This window comes from Nuphar pumila, chromosome 1, assembly GCF_984573655.1.
Source record: "Nuphar pumila chromosome 1, dmNupPumi1.hap1.1, whole genome shotgun sequence".
NCBI classification, from domain to species: Eukaryota; Viridiplantae; Streptophyta; class Magnoliopsida; order Nymphaeales; family Nymphaeaceae; genus Nuphar; species Nuphar pumila.
Window position 1 is genome coordinate 113699738 of NC_143249.1, and position 15895 is coordinate 113715632.

A 15895-nucleotide genomic window follows, 5' to 3' on the forward strand; every position below is an offset into this window, starting at 1 on the left:
CCTCCGACCAGTTGTGACCACCGACCACCGGAGTTGCTGTGCTGCTCAGTCTTCTCCGACCACCGGACGACCGGCATATCCCTCACTTCCGTACCAGCTGGGCACGTGGTCCTTCTCCTACTGCCTCCCCTCCCACCGCTTCACTTTCATACCAGTTGTGAGAGGCGTACGCCTCAGAGGCGAAGCGCAGGCTCAACGCCTCGCTTTGACTCGGTCATTTATTGGGTCAACCTAATGAATGATGCAAAAATGACAAAACTGGGTTAAGTCAGCCCAGATTTAGCATGACTCAGCCGAGTCATACATATATATTATATTTTTTTATATAATTACATATATTATATGAAATATTATATAAATATTATATATATTATATGTAAAAATATGGTTATACATATATTAATAAATATTATAAAAAATACCATGTAATGCATATTACATGCAATATATTGGCAACATATTATAAAATATACATAATATATATATATATATATATATATATATATATTTACATAGTTTATATAAATTATAAAGTTAACATAACCCCAGCCCAAGTCACGAGTCAATCAGGGACAAACCGAGTGATGGGTCACGAGGGTGACTAGGTCTTTGATCCCCAAAGGTGGTTTTCCGTCCTTCTGGAAAAAAGAGTGTACACATAATCGTCACCCAAGGCCATAGCAATCCACCGTTTCTTAATCAATGCAAAGCTCTGCTCCTTGATCGATCTGATTCCCAAACCACCGGCCGCGATCCTTTTGAGAAGAAACCACATCCCAAGAAACGATAACTCCCAAGAAACGATAACTGGTTGGTTTCTTGGTCTTAGAATTTCCGTTCCATAAGAACTCCCGAAAAATCTTGATCAAAGCGGGTTCAATCCTCCGAGGAATGATACAATAAGATTCATATATATGAAAATAACCTGTTGGAATTGGGTTAGAGGTCAGACCAAAGCTAAATCAATTTTCAACCATAAGTTGGGTCATGCAACAATGCTGATCCAAGGAGTGGGGTGCGGGTCGATGTCAATGAGTAGGGTTCGTGCTAGGAACCCAAACCAATGAGAACCTAGTAATCCAAGTACGGGTACAAAAGTATTGACCCTTGGTTTGAACCGAAGCCAGCCCCACTAACAAGTGAGTTACGTTTGAGCAAATGATCGTTTTGGCTAATATCCAACCCAATCTGACTGATTCACAGTGACACACATATATTTTGGTTCAAGTTTTAAAGGGAATATATTTGCTATAGTATTTCATATTGCGAGTTGTTTCACTCCTGTAGATGTGTTTAGCAAGGTCAATCTCTTCAATGTCTAACCTTTAATTCGTATTATTTTATAAAAATATATTTTTTTAAATAACAAATATTTGATGCATTTTATGAGTGTTGATTCTTCAGTCACCAACAAAAACAAAACCTGCTTTGAGTGCATCCCACGATCCAAATGCTTTGCTAAACGGCCCATGTAAATTGCATTTATGGTATCAGATTTATTAAAAAAAAAAAAGATTTGCTAAGTCATTTATCCATACAAAAGATTGTAACGAATATATTTTCGGTTTTGACCCGGAGCAAACAGCTCGTATTTGACCCGGACTCGAAGTTGAACCCAAGTGCACCTTGATCGGTTGAATACCCGGCCCATAGATTTCCCAGAGTCGACCAAAGAAGAAAAAACACGGATAATTCCGATTCATGGCATTCGACTCGGAAAACATAAATATCCGGCTGAGGAGTTGAGAGAGCCCTAGGAAAGATTGAGAGGGGAAAGGTGGTGGTGGGCGATGTCGCGACGGGAGAGTCGAGTGGCGCAGAGCAGACGCCCGCAGCAGCCGAGGAGGCTCGAAAGGGAGCCCAGGTGGTGCTCTCTCTCTGTATAATGAAAATAGCGCGTAACAATCTCTGAATCTCGTTCAATTTCTTCGTTAGCTGGTTTTTGGGTACTTTTTTGCTTTGATTCTTCAGATTAGACCATGCCCAACAAAGAAGTAATGGTTTTTTGCATGATGGTTGTGCTATCATTCCCTTATTGTTTCATGGATGGTGGAATTGCCTTCTGAGAAGTACAGTACGAGAGATTTGGAAGCGAAGATAGATGAGAAGACGAAAATGGTTCGTTACTTGAACATTTAGTTAGTGGTAGCCGATATAGGTTTTGGCTTAAAATTAAGACATTGTCTTTGTTTTATGGAGAAAATACGGTAAATGTTTTTTCTTTTTTTGATTAGTAATCATTTGTGTTTAAGTGTTGAGCTCAGATGAGCTTTGCAGAGTTGATATTACAATAGGACTTCAGAGGTGTGTGGTTTTGTGCATCTTACTGGCATTGTACAGGAGATGGCATGCAACTGACACAATTTCGGTGTAAATTTCATCAATACATTCAGAAGATTGGCTGTAATGTAGCATGGATGACTTTGTTGCTATTTTTAATTGATCTTTCCTTCCAAGTGTTAGTCAAAGGAGAAAAATATAAACATACGCAATTCCATCCTGGATGACATGAAAAATGCTGACCAATGTTTTCTTGTTTGATGAGTTGGCTACGCTGGATTTCGGAGTAAGTCGCTTGGGGTTCGTTATATGGACAAATGATTTAGTGTGGGGTGTTTGATAAGTGTGATTGTGAGAGAAACTTCATGGATACAACGGAAATCATAAGCAGAGGAGGACTAGTTTTTGCTTTCTCCACAAGACCTTTACGGCTGTTAGAGGAGAAACCATCAAATGCAAAGGAAGAATATCAATAAGAGGAATATTCATTCAGTACCACATACAGCCAATAAGGATATAAAACCACAGATGCAAAATCATTTGTTTGTGTTTTTTCATTTAAGACATCAGTTGCTTTACTGATGTTTGGTATTACTATACTGTTATCCTGGTTAAATAACTCATATTAGACCATCAAAAACTATTCATTTTGCACTAGCCGTCGATGTTTCATTGTTGTTGTGGTGTTTGAGAAGAAGAAGATGACCTTTTTGAGATTTGGTGGCATTCTCCCAGAGCATATGTTGCTTAGTGAGGCATGATACTTGAGTTTATTTCCCTATGGGATGGTTGAGGTGGTGGTCCATGACCATGACCTAGCTTATCTCAGCTGTGTTACATGGACACTTAGCATGTAATGTAGGTCTTGTGTCAACACAACAAGACATTGATGCAAACAATGGACGTGTCTCAACACTCAATTGCCATGGTCAAACTTGCATTGGGCATGTTCACCATTATATCTCTGACTTCATTGCTTTTTTCTATGTTCTTGATCCTTTGTTTCTAGTTTTTTCCTTTTTCTTTTATTATTTGTTATTCATTATTTACATTTCAATTTTCACTTTCAAGATGGATTTCTCATTTAATATTTATAGAACATCATGGTTCATCCACATGATCGGCAGATAAGACAACACACAATCTCATATGAATTTAAATCTGATCATGCGAAGCAACGATACCAGAAAATTTAATACAAAAACAACTAATGATTCAACTTTAAGGATCGTGGATCCGATTCAAGAAAAAGAAACGCAAATTAGAGTCCATAAACCCTTGCGTTATGCCATCTCGAAAACATGCAACTTAAAAAAAATCATGTCTATGCCAATCGATGGCTGGAATTAACGTCATCCTATGTCACATGGGTGCGGGTGCAGCGCAATTTCAAAAAATTCGGACACGGGGACTCAGCTATATATATATATTAAAAAAAAGTATATTTTAAATATATATAATTATATATATAACAATAAATTAACACATAAAGATTGTAAATTTTAAAGCAAAAATAAAAAAACAATTCTTAACAACACAAACTTACCAAAATATAACACATAAAGAAGCTTGTGAGTGTGATAAACAACAAAACTTATCATAAATTTGCCTCATCGTCTGAATTTGAGGGAAGAACATGATCGATGTAGTCCATGTTGAGAGTATGCAAATTATGTTCTTCCTCCAAGTCAAAATCTTCTGGATTTACATCTCAATTCTTGGATGGTCCACAACTGCATAAAAAAATGACTATATTAGTATCTAACTTAAAATTTTGAATAAAAATATTTAAATACAAACTTTGAATACAAAGAAAAAAAAGTACCTATACTCTTCTTTGGTGCTGCGAGAAAGTAATCGTAGATTAGAGTGAACATAAACCAAATCCTCTTCTCTTTTACTAGTGAGTTTGCTTCTTTTAATGTTGTGAATTTGAGCATATGTACTCCAATTTCTTTCACAACAAGATGATGTAGCAGGTTGGGATAACAACTTCATTGCAAGACGTTGCAGATTTGGTGTCTCTGATCCATATGTTGCCCACCAATTAAGGGGATCTTCCTCGTCCCTTGCCATGAGTGCTGCTAAAGAATCAAATCTCCCAGTAGAAAACTTGCCAAACTCACTATTTACAACTTTAAACATGTGAGGATCATTAAAAAGTCTTCTCAAACATATCATTCTATTTTTTGATATCTCAGGATCTTTATTTGGAGAAACACGACCAACACCTGCTGTCAACCATTTTTTTGCATAGTATTTTAGATTGAGAGAGTGTGCCATGCAATGCAAGTGTGTATTGCTTTGATCCCATCTTCTCACTAAAATTGAATGTACATGATTGTAAAATTCTGAATTATCAAGTGTAATATCTTTTTTCTCATGCTTAAAAATAATACTTTGAACTTTTTCAATCATATTATCCCATATTTCATAAATTCTATGAAGCATGGGTACATCTCTGTCAACTTCTCTCAACATTTCCCAAATAGGCTCTGTAAATTCAACAAAATATGTAATTTTATTTCACTAAAAATCATCACAGAAGCATTTTTTGATAGCTTGAGCCTTGACATCATCTTCAGTACGATAAAAATCTCAATCTTGATCAGCCACCATCATCATCAATGCATTCTTGAGTTGCTTAATTCTTTTCATCATAACAATGAGAGAAACAAAATGAGTTTCAGCAACTTTCAGTAAATATAGAAAGGGAATGATGATGGTTTACAACAAAATTTCTAATATTTCGAACATCATACTCTATTTCCTCAATCCATAAGCACATTTCATGTGCATGTGCATCATCTTTTGATGGATTGCATATACTCTTAAGTGCCAAATTTAAACTGTGTGCTGCATAAGGAGTCCAAAAAATATGTGAATATGTATCTTCACTTGCCAAATTCATTCCTGCACGACTGTAAACTGGAGCATTGTCAGTAATGATTTGCACCACACTTTCTTCACCCACTTCTTTTATCACTTCGACAAATAATCTCTTTAAATATTCAACATCTTTATACTCTCCAGATGCATCAACAATCTTCAGAAAGATTGACCCATTAAGTGAGTAAGCAATGAAGTTTATGTCGCCTTTGTATATCAGTCCACCCATCAGAAACAATCGACACTCCATATCGTTTCCATGCAAATTTTTGGGTCTCTAACAAGTCTTCAATTCTATTTTTTTCCTCTGCAAGAATGATTGTTCTTAGTTTTTCTGAACTAGGAGGCACATAACCACTCAAATTACAATTAGCCAAAGATGTAATCATATTTTTTCAGTACGGACTTCTAGCTACATTAAAAGGAATTGAGTTTGAGTAAAAGAATCGACCAATCTTTTTATCAATTTCTGCTCTTGCCATGTTTTTGAATGACGCTTGTATTATTTTATTGCTTTCCATCTTTCTTTTCTTTAAAAGATCTTCTTGTATATCACTAGCAATAGGAAAAGACAAATTAATCGAATCATTTCTGATCTCTGCAATTTTCTTCTTTTCAGCTTCCTCTTGTTCTTTCTTTAATTGCTTTAACATGTATTTGTCAACCCCAGAATGCACCATAATTCCTTGACCACGAATATGCAAAAGATGTGCTTTCACACGCGTATAAGAACCTGTGAAAAAAGTCTTACATAGATTACAATGAAACTGCACATTCCCACCACCACCACCACCAGCTTTCATCCCTTTTGTCACAAGCCTCCAAAGTGGTTGAGAATCTTCTAATTCTGGGTTAGAACTTGAACCAAATGTATTGACACTACCGCTAGAACTTGCCATTATATCTGAAAAGTGAAAATTGAAAAGAAAATAAGTAAATAAAATAGAATCTTCTAATTCAAGCCCCTGCTGAACCTTGCCGAGCCCCTCTTCTGCGAGCAGAGGGTGCAGGGAGGGGGGGGGGGCTGTCGAAAAATAAGAACGAGGCAGGGGCAGAGCCTGCTGCCTCGTTATTTTTTCTGGCAGGGGTGCCCGACAGGTGTAAGAAGGAGGAGTGGGGGAAGCACCCACCCTCGTTTTTTTTCCCGGCAGGGGGCGGAGGCAAGGGGCTCCGCCACCTGCTGAAAAATGAGGAAGGGGAGCTCCCTGCCGGATGAAGAGGAGAGAGTGGGAATGGGGGGCATACCTGTTGACGCAGGAAAGGGGGAGACGGTTGCTGGCGTCGCCTGCGGTTATGGTCGTCGGAGTGGATCGCCGGCGTTAGGAAGCTGCAGGGGATAGGGGGGAGGCAAAATCGACAGGGTAAGCCCCCTCCCCTTGTCGTAAACCCCTTTTAGGGTTCGAAAGAAAATTTGGATCTGGGTCGGGTCCAGACCCAAAACATATTTCAAAAATGGACATTTTTGGACTCGGTCAACGTTGACCAAGTCCAAAATGAGGACTGACTCGGCCTCGACTCGCTGACTGAGTCCGACTCAGCGTTGACCGAGTCCGGGCCGTGTCCTAAGCAACAACCGTGTCGAGGCGTGTCGACTCGGGTGCGGCACCTCCCTAGCCGAGTCCGTGTGACATAGACATCATCTATATATATGTATATATATATGCCGGAAGGGAAAATCGACCCAACTAAAAATAATTTGAGATTTGTAAAAATTCATGAATCTGTATGAAAATATATAGATTTGATTTGCCTTCAAATCCATACTTGATTTAATCCATGCTACTCTTCCCACTCATAAGAATAGAAAGAAAAACCTGTACCTTGATTTGAAGATTCGCGAAAAACGTTAAAGGCTTCTTCTTCTTCTTCTTTTTCTTCTCTTTCTTCCTCTCCCTCTATTAATGTTTTTTTTCTCTTTCCTTTTTCTCTCTCTCTCTCTCTCTCTAAGTGACAATTTTAGAGAGAGAGTCTCTCTCCTTATAATGGAGAGGGATCTTTAGGGGTGACACCCCCTTCTAGATGGGTAGGGGTATAGAACTCTACCTACCTCTTATCATAATTATCTTATATTTTATATTTTATTTTTTTTTCTATCTTATCTTGTGAAAGTTTTCACATAAGGGGGGATGCCCCCTACTAGATAAATACAAGTGGGGTAGAGTTCTACCCAAGGTAGAACTCTACCTTATCAGGTCCACTTTAAAATACATATTTATTTCACTTTCATGTTCTTAAAGTTTAAATACATTTTTGTTTTTTTTAAAAAAAAGTATGGATTGGTTATGGGTCTGGGTTGGACCCATGATCTAAATCCATATCCATTTCCAATTGGATCTTAGCCCATACCTGGCACTAGTCAATATGGATCCTGGACTAGGTCCAGATCCATATTAACATCAGTCCAATTATAACCGAAGTGGGTCGAGTCCGATCCAAATAAAAGAAGACCCAAAAATAGAGGCTGGTCAAATCAGAAAAATGCATTTTCTGAACCAAACGATATCCAAATTCGATAAAACAGATCTCCTACGTGATCTACGATTCGAAATGGATCTAACTATGGTTCTGCCTACCCAAAGACTGTAAACTGACTGAAGAAACATAACATAGAATAAACCTATCTGCTTACAGAATCAACCATTCGAGACCAATCAAATTTATGTTTAGGGCATTTATCAAACATCACACTATTATAAGAATATACCAGTACAGAAAATGAAAAATGTGATGCATGTTTTATATGTTTATAGAACTAATCAAAACCCTCCAGCTTTATCAGAGATCCAATTTAATGATATGCAAACTTGATAGAGGACAAAGTGTCTATGCCCTCTTAAAACCAATATATTAGTAAAACCAAAAAGCCTGCTTCTCTAAGCCGTACATGTTAAATAAACAACTTGAGGGAAATCAAAATTAAAAATCAAATAAATTTCATAAGCACATCTCATGATACAACTCACAGTACCGTACATTACAGATACCAAAAAATCCAAGCCACAACTAGTGTAAGCTAACCTTTTGGATAGCTCTACAAGATGAGTTTCCTCTTCTATGAGGCTTGGACTTTAGAATGTTTGACCTAGAGATCTTCTGCTCCCTGTAGAAAGTCAGCAAAACTAGTAAAAACCCCAAACAAAATAAAAAAAACCCCTAACCAGAGAGAGAGAGAGAGAGAGAGAGAGAGAGAGAGAGAGAGAGAGAGAGTATGAAGCTCACCCTGCCGTTGATGGTGAAGTGTCGAGGAGGCGACGATGGTGGTCACACAGGGAAGACGATGGTGGGGCTGCTGTCAATGGTGTTCACACGGGGAGGATGATGGTGGGGCTGCCGTCGATGGTGAAGTGTCGAGGAGGCGACGATGGTGTTCAAACATGGAAGACGAGATCAATGGTGGGGCTGCCGTCAATGGTGAAGTGTCGAGGAGGCGACAATGGTGTTCACACAGGGAAGACGATGGTGGGGCTGCGGTCAATGGTGTTCACACAAGCAAGACATGAGAAGCATCCATGAAAGTAACCCTAATGCCACATTTTTATATGTGGCATATAGGTAATTAATGGGAATGATGTCCAAGCTCGTCATTATCGCTCCATCCTGACGATGAAAAAACTTTCATCCCGCTCCTTCCTACGGGAAGGAGCTTTTTTCTCCTTCCTGAAATCTCATTCCTGGATCACTGTTATAGATGGGAAGGAGTTTTATTTAAGGCTTCCAAACGCCTTCCCATCTAGAAAACGTGGGGCCCATGTCCTGGAAGATCTTCCTGAGTCCAGGACAGGGCGCCACACGTGACCTAAGCTTATTTGACATATCTAAATTTAGTAATTTTCAGATTATGTAGTTATCTCCTTGCGATGTTGTTCCATTTGTGTGGACATTAAGTGTACTTATTTGTTGTATCTTACAGTTTTCATCTTCAGTTCTTTCTTACATAATGGATGATGATATTTTCCTCTTATGACATGGTATTCTTATAAGGCGGCCCTTCATATCTAGTTTGGTGAGAGGAGTGCATGATTGGAGCTGTTGGTTTGATATTATTTCTTCCTTTTGTATCATCCTGATTCCACCCATCTATAATCAGACATTGTATAAGCTAACATTCAATTTGTGGAGTGTACTTTTACTAGTTTTTTACTAATTCTTCTTTTGCCTGCACTTGTGAGTCTTGAAATGTTAACGTCATGTGGAGGTTTACAGTTCAGTGTCTTTTGAAATGCTGATAGCGTGAGATGTTATAGCTTCTTGTTCCTCCAGAAAAGTTGCACGGTATCTTATATGCTTGTCAATATATCAAACATTGAATAATATCTCAATATGAAATATCTTTTCCATGTGATTCTTTAGTACCTTTCTGATCATGTTGCAAGCTGAGAATATCTATTCTTGGAAAATCTGGCCATTCTTTTCCAATGCTTATTTGCAAATGTTGCTTGTGTTTCAATATGCTGTTTATAGTCCAAAAAGGCCAAGGAGAGATGGGAAGCCTGCACCAGAAAGATCATCATATAATAATCAAAATTTGGAGCTTATAGACCATACAGAAAGGGGTCAGACACATCGCAGACGGTTACAGGATGCTTTACCCCTTGAGGCTGCAATTGAAACACCTGATTCTAAGGCACAGTCTGATGCTTCTGTAAAAGGATTTGTCAACGAGAAGCCTGATCAAGTAGTTGATGGATTTAAGCATTCATCTGATCCAACTGAAGTACCTCGGTCTCGATCATATTTTCAGGTTCATGTTTATTTGGCCTATAGTTATTTTCTACTTAGATTTATCATTTTCATATAGTAATTATTCCTTAGCGAAAAAAGGAATAAGGTTCTCTATGTTTCTGTTTGTGCTCAGACAAAGTCTGCTTCCCCTCTTCTTTTTTTTGTTTCTCTGTTTTGTCTGACAAAGTCTGGCATATGTTTTACCGTCACCAATCTCGTTCTTAGGAATTTCTCAGCTGGGCTTTTCTCAGGAGTTTTTTTTAATTGGTTTTCCTCTGGAAAATATCGGAAAAATGTTGAATATTTTAAAAATTAAAAAGAATAAGAAAGAATAGGTTTTAATACTATTTTTTTATGAAAATATAAATAGTCAGTCAGATTTTTTTAAAATAAAATAAACCAATTAAAATCAGAAAAATATATAATTAAAACAAATAATAATTGTTTAAAATATCCTGACATTGTCACTGTATTTATATTATCACTAGTATTTTTCAAATATTTGAAAGTGCTGTAGGATCTAGGCAACGAGCACTAGAGGGGGGGGGTGAATAATGCTTTTAAATAACGTCTTTGGAATTTTGAAGGATTTTGAGATTCGCACACAAAGAACACAAGAATTTATCCTGGTTCGGTCTTCCAGACCTACGTCCAGTCACCAAGCAAAACCCGTTTGAGATTTCCACTATCAACCTTGTGTAATCACAAGAACATACAGACTAAATCCGGTCTCACTTTCAGTAACAACCCTAATGAAAGCAAACAACTCCTTTAAACCAAGAAGTCCTTTCCTTTTACAGAAAAATGAAATAATCAACTTACAATCAACCTACGAGCCCTTCTTATGAATGCAAATGAAATGCAATTGACTTTTGAGGTTGTTGAAATACTCAACTCACGAATTCGCTATCTCAAAATATCAAGTGAGTGAAAAAACAAATATGAGTGAAAAATAAAGAATAATTCAATGTAATTCGATTGGATTTGATGTTTTTGAGTGTGGAATGCACTCATATTTATAGTTGAAACATCCCATACGTTGAGGGTATGAAAGGGTGTCAAAACAATCACTTTTGAACGGTCAATTCGTTTAAAAAAAATGAAAAGACACACCTTTTAAAAGTTACAGAAAAACGACAAAATTAGTCGACTGGAACAATAGTTAGTCGATTGAAATCAAATATTAGCCGACTGACTGTTATCGTCGGTTGACTAATGTGTTTAACAGAACCATTTGAAAATATGAAGTTTGAAACTTAGTCGACTAAAAAAAAGTTAGTCGACTGATAAAATCATCAGTAGACTGAAAAACCTTTCAGTCGACTGCTGCTAAATTTTCTGAAAACAAACATTCTGTCCGGTCGACTGATAAAACCTTCAATCGATTGCTGCTAAATTTTCCAGAAAATAGACATTCTGTCCGGTCGACTAATTTAGAAAGTTGACATTTTAGCTTAGAAAAATTTGGCGCGAAAAAGTTGGTCGGCTGGCGAGTCTGTTGGTCGACTAATAAACATGAAAAATTAAGTAAAGAGTTTTCTAAAATGATTTTCATCAAGGGTTCTTTTAGAAAAGTTTTTCTAAAGACTTTTTAGGCGAAATGCAATTGAAATATGCACTCTAAGTAAGGCTCTTACAAGAATCTAAGACATTTAATGAAATTTACATTTGCACACTAGTCTTCACAGATTCTTCATCGAATTCTTCAATTCTGGTCATATTTCTTCATTACCGTAGCTGAAATGCAGTTGATTCACTTGTTCATCATCAAAACCTTGTACTTGAAGTATCGTGTATGGCTTCATTGTCGTAGCAATCTCTCCCTTTTTGATGATGACAAATTAGTCAAAGATGAAGCATTTAGATGCATAGATGAAGATTTTACTCTTCCTATCAATATGCTGCAAAACATAAGAAGTTAGCACAATCAACATATACATATATATATATATATATATATATCACATTATTGATTGTTTTGCATTTCCATCATTACTTCATGCATTGCAATTTTCAATGCTTTCACATGCAATTTTTTTTTCTCCACCTTTGTCATAATTAAAAGGAGTAAGTGCAGTCATAGCATAAGCAAAACGCAAATTCAAGTCCAAAATATTACAACCCAGAAATTATAAAAGTTCAACAAAAGAAATGTTGTTTTATCAAAGTAATAACAGTAAACAAAGTTCAAGAGAAGTGTTGCTTGATCTTCTCTTTGAGTTCAACAATATCATTCTGAATTGACGAAAGTTGTTGAGTCACATCCTCACGAAAAGTGTGTTGACGTAGCTCCAAAGCTTCTATTCATTGCAAAACTTCATTATGATCTTGATCAATAGTGACTTTCTTTCGTTTTACTTGAGATGGGGGTGTCATAGGAGTTGGTGATGGTTCAGAGGATTCAGGAGATCCAAAATTTGCAGGAGGTAGATAGGTGAGTTTCATTCGTTTAAAAGCAGTTTGATCAAAGTATTCCTTTTGATCAAAGTATTCCTTTTGTTCAATAGATTTTTCATTGGTTAGGGGTACTTCGAAATATTTGAAAATACGGGAAGAAGACATCCATATGGAACAAAGGTTTTTTGCTTCCACAATGTAGTAAAATACATGTTGGCCCAATTTAAAGAAATATTTCCAAATAAGACGTAAAGAGCCATAGAGATATCTGTGAAATAGTAATCAAAAGATCCAGTTTTAGGTAGGACATTGTGGGCAAGAATTCGTCCAGCAATGCGAGCGCGAGTTTGAAGATTGATATTCTTGAAGGGAGGACAATGAGGTGTACCGGGAATAAGAATTTGTTCAAAAATTCTTTCATCATTAAGTTCAATAGTATTGAAAAGAGTTTCTGAAGGTGGAATATGTATGATTTGTCCAAGAAGTTTAGAATCAAACTCAATTTCAATATCGCGAACAAGAGAGGAAAGAAATCCAATTTCATGATCAATTTGTAAATTAGTGTAAAACAAATGGATCAATAAAGGATAATGAAATCGGTCGGAACCGGTGTCAAAAAGATGTGAAATGCCTGTGAATAGTTCTTTTATATTGTATCAAGAAAATAGGTGGAAAAAAACATTTCTACCGGGTAATATAGGAAGTGCATAAATCGATCCAAAAGTATTGTATAGAAGGGGATTTCTGAGTAGTCTAAGAGAAAATCCATGACGTGCTTGTGGTGTAGATGGAGGGAAACCTTGTGCGGAGGCTATTTTCTGACGAGGCATCGTTGTCAAGAAACAAAATGAAATGGATGAACCTGTCAAAGGTAATGGGTGCCGCAGGGAATGACTGATCGACTAGGGTGAGATGCTGTTGAGGATGGCTTCTGACGAGGCAGTGAGGATGTCAGACGAGTCAAGAAGATTCTGGTGAGTGGAAGATGGTAACTTGCTGCCGAAGAGACTGGAGTGGCTTTCGTGCAATGCGGACAATATGCCTTCTACGATCATGGTCTCTATTAGTGGCCAAAACAAGCACCGAGGGCAGTCCACCGGAAGAGGGATATCAAATTTCCAAGGGTTTTAGGAAATAGGCAGTAGAGGGTTCGACTGTTACAGAGATCGACGAGGTCTCAGAGAAGAGCAGGCGAAGATGCTGTGGATGACGGCTTTCCAACGCTGCAACATATGTCGTCTGGCTGCTGGTGCAGAGAAATAGTCGTCAGGCATCGCAGACGTGAGTTGCTGTAGAAGCACCAAGTCGCGGCAAGAGGGTTTCAGCGAGGAGTTTGTCCGACACATTTAGGGTTTGTAGAAGATGGATATAAATGACAGAGGAGAGGGAGTGTTCGACTTTTGAAGAGGGGAAAAACAACACGGGCGTAAAAAAATAACGATTGCCCCTTTTAAACAAAACCAAGGGGTATCAGGTCCCTTCAATTTAAATTTTTTTAAAAAATAACCATCAGTCGACTAAAAAAATCCGATTTTGAGATTTTTCAAAAACAAAATGTTTTAAAAAATAAATTTATAAATCTAAAAATGAGCAAATGCCTAGTTCTCTCCTAATTCTCATAAAATCTTCATTTTTAAGTGGTTTAGTGAAGATATCGGCATGTTGTGCATTAGTGTGTATAAAATTTAAAGAAATATCTTCTTTTAACACATAATCCCATAAGAAATGATGTCTCACTTCAATATGCTTAGTTCTTAAGTGCTGAACAGGATTTTTTGAAAGATTTATAGCACTAGTGTTATCACAATAAATAGTTGTTGTGGAGTAATTCAAACCAAAATCTTTTAAAGTTTGTTTCATCCATAGTACTTGTGAACACGCTAAACTAGCCACTATATATTCCGCTTCAGTTGTCGAGAGTGACACTGAATTTTGCTTTTTAGTAAACTAAGAGACTAAGGAATGTCCTAAGAAATGACAAGTTCCACTAGTACTCTTGCGATCAGATTTGCTTTCAGCAAAATCTGCATCACTATATGAAACTAAATCGAAGGAAGATGATTTCGGGTAAAACAAACCAAAATCTGAAGTATCTTTCAAGTATCAAAAAATTTGTTTTACTGCAGTTAAGTGAGATTCTTTCGGATTAGCTTGAAATCTAGCACATATACAAACACTTAACATTATATCGGGTCGACCAACAGTTAAGTATAATAGAGATCCGATCATACCTCTATAGAGCTTAGTATCTACATTTTTACCATTTTAATCTTTGTCAAGAGAAGTAGTTCTGCTTATAGGATTTCTTCTTGATTTCGATGAGTCCATGCCAAATCTTTTAAGTTCTTTTGTATACTTAGCCTGGTTGATAAAAATTCCTTCTTCAGTTTGCTTTATTTGAAGTCAAAGGAAGTAGTTCAATTCGCCCATCAAGCTCATTTCGAACTCTTCCTGCATAGCTTTAGCAAATTCTTTATAAAGAGAATTATTAGTAGAACCAAATATTATGTCATCAACATAAATTTACACAATAAGAATATCTGAATCTAGATTTTTAATAAATAAAGTGGAGTCTACCCGACTAATGGAAAAACTATATTGTTTTAGAAAATTTCATAGTCTTTCATGTCCCGCTTTTAGTGCTTGTTTGAGTTCGTACAAAGCGTTTCTCATTTTCAAATCCTGGAGGTTGCTCTATATAAACTTCTTTATTGATGTATCCATTTAAGAATGCACTCTTAACATCAATTTGATATAACTTAAAATTCATGTAACTAGCAAAAGCAAGCATCATTCGAATTGACTCTAATCGAGCCACTGATGCATAGGTTTAATCAAAATCTATGCCTTCTTGATTATAGCCTTATGCTACTAGCCTTGCTTTGTTTCGAATGACTTCGCCATTTTCGTCCAGCTTATTTCGGAATACCCATCTTGTTCCAATTACCGGATGATCTTTTGGTCTATCAACTAGATCCCATACATCATTCATAGTAAATTGGTTAAGTTCTTCAAACATGGCTAAAAGCCAAAATTCATCATCACAAGCGTAATTGATATTCTTTGGTTCTATTTTAGATATGAAAGCAATATTTGCAATATATTGCAATTGCCTTCTAGTTTGAATACCACTCTTTATTTCTCCAATAATATGCTCATGTGGATGATTGGGAACTTCTTTCCAAACCAATGGAAGAAAAATATTTTCTTGAGAAGTTCTCTCTATCAAAGGTTCTCCTTGAAGTATGACTTCTTCTCCTTCGCTTAAAGGTATAATTTGCTCATAATTCTCATCAAATGCAACATATAAAGATTTTTCAATGCAAGATGTTCTTTTATTAAAAACACGATAAACTTTGCTTCTAGAAGAATATCCAAGAAATATTGCTTCGTCTGATTTTGAATCAAATTTATCAAGATTATCTTTGGTATTTAACAAAAAGTATTTACTACCAAAATTTTTGAAATATGAGATCTTTGGTATACGATCATAATACAATTCAAAGCATGTTTTATGTAAGAATGGTCGAATGAGAACACCGTTTAGAACATAACATGCTGTATTTACTGCTTCAACCCAAAAGTATTTTGGTAAATTTTTATCTTG

General features: G+C 36.7%; 1 protein-coding gene across 2 annotated transcripts in view; it reads left to right on the forward strand.

Annotated features, from left to right (window-relative positions):
* The first annotated feature begins 1737 nt into the window (after positions 1–1737).
* The window catches only part of LOC149849096 (uncharacterized), a 30655-nt gene continuing 16497 nt past the window's right edge, over positions 1738–15895 (forward strand). The window contains exons 1-2 of one of the 2 annotated variants that reach the window (XM_089998483.1): positions 1738–1864; positions 9631–9910. In XM_089998483.1, the coding sequence (XP_089854609.1) occupies positions 1791–1864; positions 9631–9910 (354 nt within the window). In that variant the 5' untranslated portion in view covers positions 1738–1790. Of the gene's footprint in view, positions 2119–9630; positions 9911–15895 lie in introns of both variants that reach the window. The other variant, XM_089998484.1, reaches the window with a different exon arrangement.